The sequence below is a fragment of the Palaemon carinicauda genome, chromosome 20 (genome assembly GCF_036898095.1).
Source record: "Palaemon carinicauda isolate YSFRI2023 chromosome 20, ASM3689809v2, whole genome shotgun sequence".
Lineage (NCBI taxonomy): Eukaryota > Metazoa > Arthropoda > Malacostraca > Decapoda > Palaemonidae > Palaemon > Palaemon carinicauda.
In genome coordinates, this window is record NC_090744.1 from 45,301,742 (window position 1) to 45,315,497 (window position 13,756).

General features: G+C 44.8%; 1 protein-coding gene across 1 annotated transcript in view; it reads right to left on the minus strand.

The window, feature by feature from the left end:
• LOC137660322 (uncharacterized) overlaps positions 1 to 13,756 on the minus strand; it is a 421,696-nt gene that overhangs the window by 33,276 nt on the left and 374,664 nt on the right. The window contains exon 8 of the mRNA XM_068395141.1: positions 3,659 to 3,791. Within this exon, the coding sequence (XP_068251242.1) occupies positions 3,659 to 3,791 (133 nt within the window). The remainder of the gene's footprint in view (positions 1 to 3,658; positions 3,792 to 13,756) is intronic.

Sequence of the window (13,756 nt, forward strand, 5' to 3'; positions counted from 1 at the left end):
ACTACCCTAGACCAGAGAACAATTGTTTGATTTTGGAGTCCTCCTAGAAGAGCTGCTTACCATAGCTAAAGAGTCTCTTCTACCCTTACCAAGAGGAAAGTAGTCACTGAACAATTACAGTGCAGTAGTTAACCCCTTTGGTGAAGAAGAAATGTTTGGTAATGTCAGTGTTGTCAGGTGTATGGGGACAGAGGAGAATATGTAAAGAATAGGCTAGATTATTTGGTGTGTGTGTAGGCAAAGGGAAAATGAACTGTAACTAGAGAGAAGGATCCAATGTAGTACTGTCTGTCCAGTCAAAGGACCCCAAAACTCTCTAGCGGTAGTATCTCAACGGATGACTGGTGGCTATTCATTGCTGGCCTCGGAACCCTTTCAAAACATCCAAGCCCATCATTATCCACAAGAATGTAAATTAAATGGCCTACTATGTTTTGTTTTTATTAATCATTTAACAGTTTGGTTTGTAATTAAAGTAATTTTATCAAAAAGAGGTTAAAATAAAATGAATTAGGAGTAAAGTTTGACGGCAGGATATCAATAAGAATTATTAACATAAATTCTTCTGTTCTACTATTGCGTTTTCGGCTACAGCACAGCAATAACAATACCAATTAGGCGCGATAGCTGTGTTAATTGTATGGCATTTTTGGCCAGGAGAATGGTTATATTTCATGTTTCCATTAGTTTTTTTAATGAAAAAAATTACTTAAGGCTAAGATGTTTTTTTTCTTATATTTGCGTAAGTGCAATCCTTCCCTAAATAGTGATGTATGTTTGCTTTCCTTCAAGAATTTGAAGTAAGGATAGTTATAGCAGTCTCCCAGATACTTCAAGGGCACCATTTTCTCTGATCAAGGCTGAAAGAGAATGTAATTTACTTTTTCTTTTGATCATGTCATGAAAAAGTTTATTGTGTTTCTCTAAGTTATATTTATTGTATTTCTTTGTCTGTTTATTTCTATAGTTACAATTCTTATATTAAGGTTTACAAACCATTGTAAAAAGTGTCAAAGACAATAATTAAATATGTCTAAAGCATAAAATTTGCCCAGAAAATATGCAGATGAGAATATAGTATGCTAGCACTGTCTTACACATGTATAGGCATTTGATACATGTAGGGTATATAAAGTATTTCTAGATTTTGAGGAAAGAGGCTCACCATTATGCCTTTTTGATCCCCAGTGTTGAGGGAAATTACCATTGAAGCCCATACCTATGCATATTAAAGTATATTCAATTGACCACTACAAAATAAACTATTTTGAAACCTGTATTTCTTTGTCTGCTCATTTATATATTTACAATCTTTATTATAGTTATGCTGAAAGATGTATGAAGTATCAGAAAAAATAAAAAAAGTATGCCTAATGAGTAAATTTAGCCCGGTCGCCAGCAGACGAGAATAAATTATGCTAGGTAGGTAGTAGGTTGACCAAGTAACCAGACACCTGTTGAGATACTACTGCTAGAGAGTTATTGAATCCTTTGACTGAACAGACAGAACTACATTGCATCCCTCTCTCTGGTTATGAATAATTTTCCTTGGCCTATATATACATAAAATAGTCTGGTCTATTCTTTCCACATTCTCCTCTGTCCTCATACACCTGATAACACTGAGATTACCAAACAATTCTTCCTCTCTCAAGGGGTTAACTACTGCACTGTAATTGTTCAGTGGCTACCATACTTTCCTCTTAGTAAGGGTAGAAGAGACTCCTTAGCATTTGCAAGCAGCTCTTCTAGAAGGACATTCCTCAACCAAACCATTGTTCTCTAGTCTTCCACTGTCTTGGAGTATAACTGTCTTGGAGTAGAATTCTCTTGCTTGAGGGTACACTCTGGCACACTATTCTATTTCTCTTCCTCTTATTTTTTGAAATTTTTATAGTTAATTTATGAAAGATCTAATCAAATGTTGTTACTTTTCCTAAATCATCTTATTTTAATTTATTTATTTCCTTGTTTCCTTTCCTTACTGGACTATTTTTCCCTGTTGGAGCCCTTGGGCTTATAGCATCCTGTTTTTCCTATTAGGGTTGTAGCTTAGCTTGTAGTAACAATAATAATAATAATAATAATAATAATAATGATAATAATAATAATAATCTTATTCATGTGTGGGTCCCACCATTTGGTATATGTAGCATACATATTTTTGAATTTAAGGCGTGGTGATCACCACTGTTTAGTAAATAACCCTGAAATATGATGATAATGTCTTTATGATCACCAGTAATGAGGAAAATTAGTTGAAAACCACTTCTTAAGTCTACCAAAGTATAAACAACTAATGTCCACAAACAAAAAAACAAAAAAACTTTGAAGCCCGATTACTCAAAACACGAAATTTTCGTGGAAAAATTACTAGTACTTGAATTTCTTTTGCCATTCAAACATGAAACGATACAAAACTTGATAGCCTACAATTGATAGAATGACTTTTAAAAAAATCAAAAACCTCCCTATAAAAAATGGCTACCACTGAAAGTGATTCCTGTACATTGATAATACATAAAAAAATATGAAATTTCTCATGTACAACTTTTAGAGTATATATAAAACTATATTTCAAATGTTTTTAAATGGAAGAAATTGATTGTGAAATAAAAAGGTACAGTAGTAGGAATGTGAAGTAACCCCCAAAATAACAGTGTTTGGATACTTCTTTGTGTGAAAAAATGCAGAAAAGAATGTTAGCAGCAACTTAGTAGTTTACTTAGTCAGTGTTTGAGACTAAAAGAACGCAGCATTTACTCGAAATTTACTTGGCATCATGTGCTGTGGTAGCTGAGAGAGATAAGGTGTGAATCTGAATACTGTTAATTTATTTGCTTAAATTCAGTTAAAGTTATAGCTTTATTTTTCCCAATGAGAAAGATCAAGGTTTTATGTAAGATATACTACTTTACTTTTAAAAGATTGATAATGGACATTCGTTAGGAATCTAACCTGGAAACTCAAATAGTTACGAGTTTACTTGGGGTTAGGATTCCTTACCTTCTAAATGAGTCTCTGGTAATTGATAAAGTGTTACTTTACCGTCTCTTTCCTTCACTATCCCACCTCCACCAGAGTGTATGAATCAGCAATGATTGATCATCAGGGGAGTTTCAAATCAATCAACTGAATTTTAATTATAAAATAATTTTTATGCTTATCTGATATTCATATATTTAGTCCCACTGATTATTGAGGTCAAGAAAATACAGATTGGGTTTATAACTTCGAGAACTGAAAAGCAGAGGAAATATGTTATGTCATCGACGAGTTAATTACCACCAACCACCAGATAGCGCAAAGGTTCCCCAAAAAAGGAGGCCTTTTGCAAGGTGAGAAAATAGCAAATTGTTTGGGGGTTACATATCAATACAGCTCTGAGTAGAAGCAGGATGGACATCAGGCAAAAATAAAAAATAGTAAACTTTATAATTAAAACGCTGTTTTCTTTAAAAATAAAAATAAGATCTAAACTGAGTACAACTTCTGAAGTTGTAAAATATAAGTTTGGTCAATCTAGATTTTATCATGAGTCAGTTTTGACAATGAAAAAGGTGAAAACCTTTGCTGTTAGGCTACAGTTGAAAGACTCATAAAAAAAATTACACCCATGTCCTTGGTATTAAAATATATTTACATAAAAAATTCTTACCTCTGTTACAGCACAACGATCATGACATAAAAACTCTTTTACTAAAGAGCGTGACCCTACTTTCTGCAGACGACGTTCCCAGGCATCCTCTAGCAATCGAAGTAGAAAACTAGGCTTCTCACGATTCTTACTCCTAAGGAGAATACAAAAATTCTTTAAAAAAAAAAAAAAGAAACAGGAAAATTATCAGTAGTAATAATTCTATCTATTTTATGTTAAAAATTGAATTTTCCTATATAATGGATTTTGAGCGAAGCGAAAAATCTATTTTTGGGTGAGATAGCCATGGCGTCCTGATGGAAGGTTCCTTTTTGGTAGCTTCCTTGGGTATATAACTACTAAATATTCCCAGAGAATTTAACCACAGGTTATCACAGAATTCTAACTTCTGGAGCGAGTATCCTAAAGGTTTCCCTTTAAGACATCGTATATCAACAGGGGACGCATGTATTAACGCGCCACATAGCTATCTACACCCTACATAGAGTTAACACTTCGATGTGTAGGGGCGGAGAATAGCTGGGGAGCCGTTTCACAGCTAATCTCGTTCGTGGCTACTTTTGGTACTCGAGACATAAACAAACGGGCGCCATTGCTAAATGACGTCACGTCCATCCTTATCCTGAAGCCAGTTGCTTGCCGATCACCATGATACAGCAGAGCAGGGTGGGACCTGAAAAACTGGACGAAGTAGCAGGGAGGGTCCATCAGGACGCCATGGCTATCTCACCCAAAAATAGATTTTTCGCTTCGCTCAAAATCCGTTTTTTGGGCTCAAGCCATGGCGTCCTGATGGAAGAATACCAGAGAATCAATGTATCGTGGTAGATTTTCCCCTTTTAGTGTAAGTGCCGAGGGCTTTGAACAAGTTAGCATAGTAATCGTAATAGAAGAACCGTAGGGAAGAGAACTTCCTGCCCCCCTAGCAGTGAAGTCCCCACGGGCCATGCCGAAGATCAAAGTGGTCATCGAAGGGCTACTCACCTTGCTGGGAGAACCTGAAGAACTTGGAGACAAGACTGAATGGTTGGCATTCATATAGGAACATTCTCAAGGGCAGACAAGTGGTGGTTAGGCACTGTATGTTAATGGAGAATTGTCTGGTCTCTAAGATATGAAGCAAGTAAGTATTCGTGTAGGAATATTACATTGCACAGGTGAGTATATAATAAGGGTTGAAACCTTAGTAATCTTCATCAACCATAAGAGGAAGGGGATAATAAAACTATGACAGACATGTATTTCATAGTATAAGTAGGAGCGGATTGAGACGCACAAGTAATAAAATAGAAATTTTATTTCACAATTGCAGAATATATTAATGATATGCAATAAATATGTAAAAGTAATTTACAACAAATTATAATGTACATAGTAATGAGAGACGTGCTCTTGAATCTGAAAGAGAATTTCAAAATTATTAGCAGGCACTCGTTCCAGAGGAACGTCAGTCTTTAAAACACATCATGCTCTAGGCATGCGGCACTCGTGTGACGACTATGACATTTCACCTGGGATAAGAACAGTATATGAAAAACACTAAGTGTTTTTGAAATCACTACGTATCACTCGAGGGTCAACATAGGCACCCGTAGAGTTAGAGTCCCAAGTAACTCACTGTTCTATGCAGAGTTAACAGCAGGTTTCATAACACTACCTGCGGCTACCACAAAATGTTTGACTTCGTGCACTTGTTTCGCATAATGTTTGAAGAAAACGCGCGAAGATTTCCAGCCTGTGAAACTCTTAAGGCTTTCGAAATCCATACTCTGAAAGATATTCAGAGACGATGCAACTTTTCTAGGATCGTGACCGGCGGGTGTACTGTCAGGATCTGCTCTGGGAATGAAGTAGGTGATTTTCGCTCTTAGTTGTTTCAGTGACAGGTCGCTGCCCGATGTTTCTCCTTTGAAGAGTTGGCCTCCACCAAAGTCCGAAGTTCTGCAAAGATAGATCTTGAGGCTCTCTACTGGACATAGAGAGGCATCTTCTTTCAGGGGGCATATTCTCCAAGGGCCCCATCTTTTGATGGGTAATTCGTTTTTGGCGAGAAACGTCGGATCCGGGAAGAGGGTAAGGTCTCCTGAGTCTGTAAACAGGATATGACCCTCTTCTCTTGATAATGCCACTATTTCGCTGACTCGGGCTCCTGAGGCAAGAGCAAAAAGAAATATAACTTTTTGAGTCAGATCCTTGAGAGGGCACGAATCATTGTCCAAGTTGGAGGCAAAATGGAGCACCTTGTCCAGAGACCAGGAGATCGGTTTTGGTGGGGGTGCTGGGCGTAGACGAGCGCATGCTTTCGGCAGTTTATTGAAGATGTCGTTGGACAGATCAATCTGGAAGGCATACATCAGTGGTCTAGTCAAGGCCGATTTGCAAGTAGAAATCGTGTTGGCTGCCAAGCCCTGTCCATGAAGGTGAATAAAGAAGGACATGCAAAAATCAATGGTGATTTCCGTAGGATTTTTTGCCTTGACGAATGAGACCCATTTTCTCCAGGATGATTCGTATTGCCGTCTTGTGGATTCGGTCTTGTATTCCTCGAGGAAGTCTAGACTTTTCTTCGAGATCCCAAACCTTTTCTTCGCGGCTAGGGAGAGAAAATCATGAGATGAAGGTCCTTGATTTTCGATGATGAAGCGAAGACAGTCGACTTCTGTACTTGCTGGGAGAGAACTGGGCCCGGGAGAGGGATCAGCGTGGGCTGCAGCTCCAGGACCAGGGGGTACCAATTGCTCCGGGGCCACTTGGGAGCCACTAGGGCCGCTGTCCCTTTGAAGGTTCTCAGCTTGGAGAGGACTTTCAGCAGAAGGTTGGTGGGAGGGAACAGGTAGATCTTGGACCATCTGTTCCAGTCCAGTGACATGGCGTCCACCGCTTCTGCCTTGGGGTCCTCGTACAGGGCCACATATCGAGGAAGTTGATTGTTGTCGCTCGTTGCGAAGAGATCAATCTGAAGTTCTGGGACTTGGTGAGAGATGAAGGAGAATGATCTTGCGTCTAGAGACCATTCCGACTCTATCGGGCTTGTCCGGGATAGAGCGTCCGCCGTCACGTTGCGGAATCCTTGTAGGTGAACTGCAGACAGGTGCCACTTCTTCTTCTCTGCCAGACGGAAGATTGTCAGAAGCACCTGATTTATCTGGGGCGATCTTGAGCCTTGGCGATTGAGACATCGAACTACCACCGAGTTGTCTAAGGTTAGACGAATATGGATCGAGGGAGGCGGGGAGAGTTTCTTCAGCGTTAGAAGGACCGCCATGGCCTCCAAGATGTTGATGTGAAACGTCTTGAATAGGGGAGACCATGTGCCTTGAGCCTGTTTTTGGTGGGAGTGACCTCCCCAACCCTCCAGCGAAGCGTCCGTGTGGATGTTGAGTGATGGAGGTGGGTGTTGAAGAGGGATGGACCTTTTCAGGGCCATTGCTTCCGACCACGGCTTGAGGAGAAGCCGAAGTCTGTTTGGGAGCCGTCTCTTGAGGTCTCTTCGAGCGATGGATGCAGAACGTCTCCAGACTCCCGCGGCATCCTTTAGCTGTGCACGAAGCACTGGGTTTGTCACTGAGGCGAACTGTAGAGAGCCTAGAACTCGTTCCTGCTGACGTCTTGAGATCCGTTTGGATTTCAGCAGTCGCTTGACAGACCCTGCTATTTCCTTCCTTTTCTTCTGGGGGATGGAAAGGCGGTGTGACTGAAGGTTCCACTGGATTCCTAACCATTGGAACTTCTGAGCTGGAGAGAGGCGAGATTTCTTAGCGTTTATCTTGAATCCCAGGTGTTCTAGGAACTGGGTGACTTTGCTGCAGGATCTTAGACAATCCTCGGGCGATGGAGCCCAGACTAGCCAGTCGTCGAGGTAGGCCATCACCTGGACGTCTTGGAGGCGGAGCTGTTGTACTATGGCGTCCGCCAGCTTTGTGAAGATCCGAGGGGCCACGTTGAGGCCGAAGGGCATGGCCCTGAAGGCGTAGCTTTTCCTTTGGAGTCGAAATCCTAGGTAGGAGGAAGCGTGGTGGTTCATTGGAACGTGCCAGTAGGCATCCGCCAGGTCTATGGAGACCGTGTAAGAACCTCGAGGCAGAAGGGTCCTTATCTGTTGAAGAGTCAGCATCTTGAACTTGTTGTTCGCTATGAACTTGTTGAGGGGGATAAGTCTAGAATGACTCTGAGCTTGTCAGAGTCCTTCTTGGGGACGCAAAACAGTCTCCCTTGGAACCTGGTTGACTTTACCCTCCTTATCACCTTCTTGTTCAAGAGATCTAGGACATATTCTTCCAGAAGGGGGGTTGATTGTTGGAAGAATTGCTGGAAGGTTGGGGGTGGTTGAGTCCAACTCCAGCCTAGACCCTTCTTGACGATGCTGTGTGCCCAGGGATCGAAGGTCCAACGATCCTGGAATTGGCGGAGTCTTCCTCCCACCAGAAGCACTTCATTGCTTCTGGTGTCCCGAGGGTTTACTGCCTCGGCCGCTAGCTCCCCTTCCTCCTCTGCCTCTGGAGGGACGGCGAGATGCGTCTCTGCCTGCACCTCTGCTTGAGCCTCTACCTTTGGGACGAAAGGTAGTCGTCTGTTGCTCGAAGGCAGGGGTGAAAACCGGTGACTGGGACAAGACCAGGTGGGTGACCAGTTGAAAAGTCTGCTGTGGCTGAGCAGCCACTTGGGGAGTAGCGGGTCCTGGAAACTGCCGTCTCTGTTGACGTTGCTGGGGTTTTGGCTTGGAGGGTTTCCTCTTAGGTTGAAGGCCATCGTCCTGAGAGGATTTCCTCTTCTTCGACATGCCCCACTTGTGGAGAAGGTTCCTGTTCTCAGTGGCGGCCTTGTCGGTGATCTCTTTCACAAGATCAGAGGGAAAGAGGTGCTTACCCCAGATGTTGGAGGAAATCAGCCTCCGGGGTTCGTGTCTCACTGTGGCACTTGAGAACACGAATTCACGACAGGCTCTCCGAGCCTTCATGAAGCTGTACAGGTCCTTAACTAGAGTCGCCATATGCGTTTTGGCGAGCACCATGTAGTGGTCGGGGACACTAGTGTCACCGGCCATGACGTCAAGCTGTACTTGGAGGGACATGGATGCGGCGAGCCTTTCCTTCGTGTCCTGTTCCCGACGAAGGAGATGGTCATTAGGTTTCGGGAGGTCTTCATTAAACTGACGCCCAGCAACGTCAGGATCTAGTTTTCCCACCACGAAGGTATGCTGGGTATCCTTCCAGTGTCGAACATCGGGGGAGTCACCAGGGAGAAGGGTCTGCACTCCTCCAGTGCAGGGCAAGGTTTCCCTTCTTCCACTGCCTTGTGTACCGCAGCGAAGGCCTTTTCCATGAAGGGGAGGATCGCATCATCAGATGCGACGCAGGTAGGGTGCTTCTTGCTCAGTGCCGGAAGCTTTGAGCAGGTAAAACCCCTACTTTTAAAAGCGTTGGCCAGCATAGCCTGGGCCTTCGGGAGATCGAACACTATCACCTCCTTAGGTTCGGTCTCTTCTTTAGAGGCAGGTTCGGATCGAAGCCGGACGTAACAGTCCGGATAAGCCTCAAAACTCAGGAGGAACTCCACTTCTTCCAGGGCAACCGAGCCGACCTTCTCACTGATGAAGATCCTGCCCGTTGCGATAGGCATATGCTCAGCATACCTCCAGGGGTTGGCGTGCGAGCATGCCGGGAGGTCCTTAACCGAAATCCTTTTCGGCTCCTTGGAACTTCCCATGGTCCTGATGTACTCTTGTGTCACACGGAGTTTCTTGTCCATAAGGGCTTCAAGCATACGGAACATCTCCTGGGCGCTGGGTGGGATGGGGTCCGGGGTGGCGGAGGTAGACGGGAGAGATACTTCCGTCGGTGTAGGAGTTGGGGCGGTGGTGGAAGGCGGAGCGACCTCCCTCTCCGACTCGGTGTATTCCACTTGGTCCTCCTCATAGTCCAACTCTTCGGCCATGAGGTTCCTCTCCGTTGTCTCCGAAACCTCCGACATACGCTCCGCGTTGTCGGTATCCAGGCGACACTCGTGCATGGACTGGGCCATGACAACATCGGGTTCCACCGTGATCTGGACGGTGGGGATCTGATCCTTGGGGATCACAGAGTCTGGGGATGCCTTTGGGAACAGTAAGGCCCTCAAGTCTTCAGTGGCAAGGTACGGTCCAGTGGCGTTCTTCTGGAAGCCACGCACCCATCTGCGTAGCTTCTCTCGAGAAGCGTCCCTAACCTCCGCTGAAGGAGGGTTATTGAACGCCTCGACCAGGCATTCCTGGCAGACCGTACAGTTCTGCGGGTCCCAGAACTTCAGATCACCTTTCTTGTTGGCACAAGGGGCGTGAGTCCTACACGCCGTGTGCCCATAAAAGTGCGGGCGCTTCACTGCACAGAAGCCGTGGTCGCACTTCACGTGCTCTTCCTGTAAGAGAAAGAGAACATGAGTATGGGGGAGTCATAAGAATGACTTCTATTCTAAAGTTAAATATTAAATGATTAATTTTTAACTTAATATTAAGTGTGATGATCAGAGAATGGGCGGAAAAGAAGGAGATTATTATTATTATTATTATTATTAAATGCTAAGCTACAACCCTAGTTGGAAAAGCAGGATGCTATAAGCCCAGGGGCTCCAACAGGGAAAATAGCCCAGTGAGGAAAGGAAACAAGGGAATATAAAATATTCAAGAACAGCAAAAACATTGAAATAAATATTTCCTATATAAACTATAAAAACTTTAACAAAACAAGAGGAAGAGAAACTAGATAGAACAGTTTGCCCGAGTGTACCCTCAAGCAAGAGAACTCCAACCCAAGACAGTGGAAGACCATGGTACAGAGGCTATGGCACTACCCAAGACTAGAGAACAATGGTTTGATTTTGGAGTGTCCTTCTCCTAGAAGAGCTGCTTACCATAGCTAAAGAGCCTCTTCTACCCTTACCAAGAGGAAAGTGGCCACTGAACAAATACAGTTTAGTAGTTAACCCCTCGAGAGAAGAAGAATTGTTTGGTAATCTCAGTGTTGTCAGGTGTATGAGGATAGAGGAGAATCTGTATAGAATAGGCCAGACTATTCGGTGTCTGGTAGGCAAAGGGAAAGAACCGTAACCAGAGAGAAAGATCCAATGTAATACTGTCTGGCCAGTCAAAGGACCCCATAACTCTCTAGTGGTAGTATCTCAACGGGCGGCTGGTGCCCTGGCCAACCTACTACCTACACATACTCCGTGTAACCCGCCCGGCTGGTTACCGTGACCTTATCCATAGACAATTTGTTGTGACTGAAGGCACAGGACAGAATTCAACATAGAATGCCAGGAAGGCAGTGGGAATTCTATTGGGAAATTGCCAAGGATATAAAACTGGGACTGAGGCCACTCAGACCCTAGAATTGGGAACGTAGAAGATCCCATAGGGTAACGGTTTCCGGCAACCAGCCGTGCTAAGATACACACAGCATGCTGGAAATCTGTGATATGCAAGAAGACAGCATGATTACTAATAGGACGGTAAGATAATACCTATTTATTTATGTAATCAAACCATCTGGTTGCGATGTAGGGCTATCAACATGAGATGATAGCTAGAAGAAGGGGTGCAAGTCGCTTTGACGCCTCCGGAAGGCTCCGGCAGACCGGCGGCACGCCGGAGGCCGCTCCAGCTGAGTTTCTGGCATTAGGGAAGACAAATATATAAGTCAGGGGTAATACCAGGATGGCGGCCGCCGGCACAGCGGCGGCACGCCGGCGGGGAGTGGCGGCTCCGGCAGCCGAAGGTTGCCGGCTTGGTGACAGTGACAAGGATGGGTATAGCAGAACCGGACTGCCGGCACTCCGGGGGCCGGACCGGTGAACGGACGACCGAAGCTATGAGGTAAGAGGGAAGGCCATCGGCTGGACGCCGGCGGGAGGCGGCAGTCCCCCGGCACACGGAGGACTGGCGGCCCAGAGGGCAAGGGATAAGTCACCAAGGTAGGAGGTGGGTATCACCGACAGGGGAGGCGGCAAGGGACCGGCACCAGGATAGTGAAAGAGACAGAGGGAGGGATGTAGGGGTACGGCCACGGACCCCAAGACATCCCACCTGAGTGGGTGTACCCATGATAGAGGCTAGCCCTATCACCCAGAAGCAGGGGCCGCAGAGGACCGGGAGCCAAGGTAGCCCAAGGGAGGGCTAGGGAACACCCAAGAGGGGGAAGAACCCCTGCGGACAAAACGCATCCAGTGGCTAACCCCATAGGACACTATGAAGGGTATATGTACCAGAGCGGACTGCACACAGGAGCTCAAGGTAGCCCTATCACTCCACCCTAAGGAGGAGTTGTAGGACAGGGGACAGATGGGTATAGACTAACCTAAGTATAGGCTAAGCCATACAAGAGATAGGTGGGGAGGGGAGAAGAGAAGGGTCTTCTATGGAGGAGGCTCTGTACCAAAGCGGCCACCAAGGAAGGGGGAACGCTCCCTAGCCTAAGGTAAGGCAACCTGTCTGAGAATGGTGCATGGGTATCGTTTCAGCAAGGCACAGAACTAACTCCCCCAAACCTAACCTAGAGCAGGGATGTTACACCCTGAACTAGGAAGGATGGAAGACGTATCGCTATTGCAGGAAAGGTCGGAGACCTAGCCCCAGCAATAGAGGAAGGACTAGCCGTTCCTCATTCTCGGACGCAACCCTAAGGGGGGATCATTCCCTTAGGGAGGACAGAGAAGCGATATATACTCTGATATGAGCTTGATCCCCTTACGTGGTAGGGGGAGCAAGGCTACACAGAGGGGATGCCCTAAGGCAGGGGATGAAGGAAGCATATAGGGGTCCTACTTGTAGGTTAGGTTAGAAAGGCACACTATCTAACCTGTCCCTTATATGATCCGTGAAGGCGAAAACACTTGCATCACAGTCAATAGTATTGTAAAATAATGCCACTATCTTCATAATTAAACCTAGGATCACTGAAATATATCATGCATGAACACTGATGTTAGGCGCTCTGGCCTAGGGGCTAGACTAGCAAGCTGTTATGGGGTCAGATGATGACCGATAACAAGGCGTCAAAACACGATATATAAAGTTCCTAGCTATGAAGACTAAATAACTAATAGTATCGAATAGTTAAAGAGGCCGGAAAATACTGTGGAGGCTAGCTAAATAAGGCATGCAAAACAACAGCGACGCCATAAAACGGCGGGTCCGGTCGAGGCACAGCTCTGCCACAAAACATCAAATATCTCGAAAAGTAAAAGTTACTTTACGGTCAGAGCTTATTTAAACAATACTGGAACCTTGTACTCAACTTTCCAGAAGAAGGCGAGGCCGAGGGTAGAGACATGGCTAAGATGCAAGTCGATAAAGTACGCACAGGGAAAAGTCCGACTAGTAAGGCAAGCTACTAAACGAAGGATGAGGACGGACGTGACGTCATTTAGCAATGGCGCCCGTTTGTTTACGTCTCGAGTACCAAAAGTAGCCACGAACGAGATTAGTTGTGGAACGGCTCCCCAGCTATTCTCCGCCCCTACACATCGAAGTGTTAACTCTATGTAGGGTGTAGATAGCTATGTGGCGCGTTAATACATGCGTCCCCTGTTGATATACGATGTCTTAAAGGGAAACCTTTAGGATACTCGCTCCAGAAGTTAGAATTCTGTGATAACCTGTGGTTAAATTCTCTGGGAATATTTAGTAGTTATATACCCAAGGAAGCTACCAAAAAGGAACCTTCCATCAGGATGCCATGGCTTGAGCCCAAAAATGACATTTTCATGTAATAAAGGGCCAATTCCCATCTGTGTTTGAATAGTCATTCATGGAATAATCTTGCCTTTTTAATAGTCTCTCAAATTTGGGTGTAAGAATACTACCACAATGTTGTAGAAAGTGACTAATAGGACAGCTGCTGTATTGTGATCTTGCTTTTTGGCAAAAGCATAGGTCCACTGTCAATGACTGTGGTAACTGCTGCCTTACAGTTGGACTATTTAGACTAAGGCTAGGCGCACCATCGATAATTGTGGTTGATGCCTGCCAGGGCATGCAATTGTAAAAACCTTCTACCAAATTATAAACCATGCCTGATGCTATTAGAAATGTCAATGTGGCTAGGGTGCCCCGTTAAGCGAGCACAC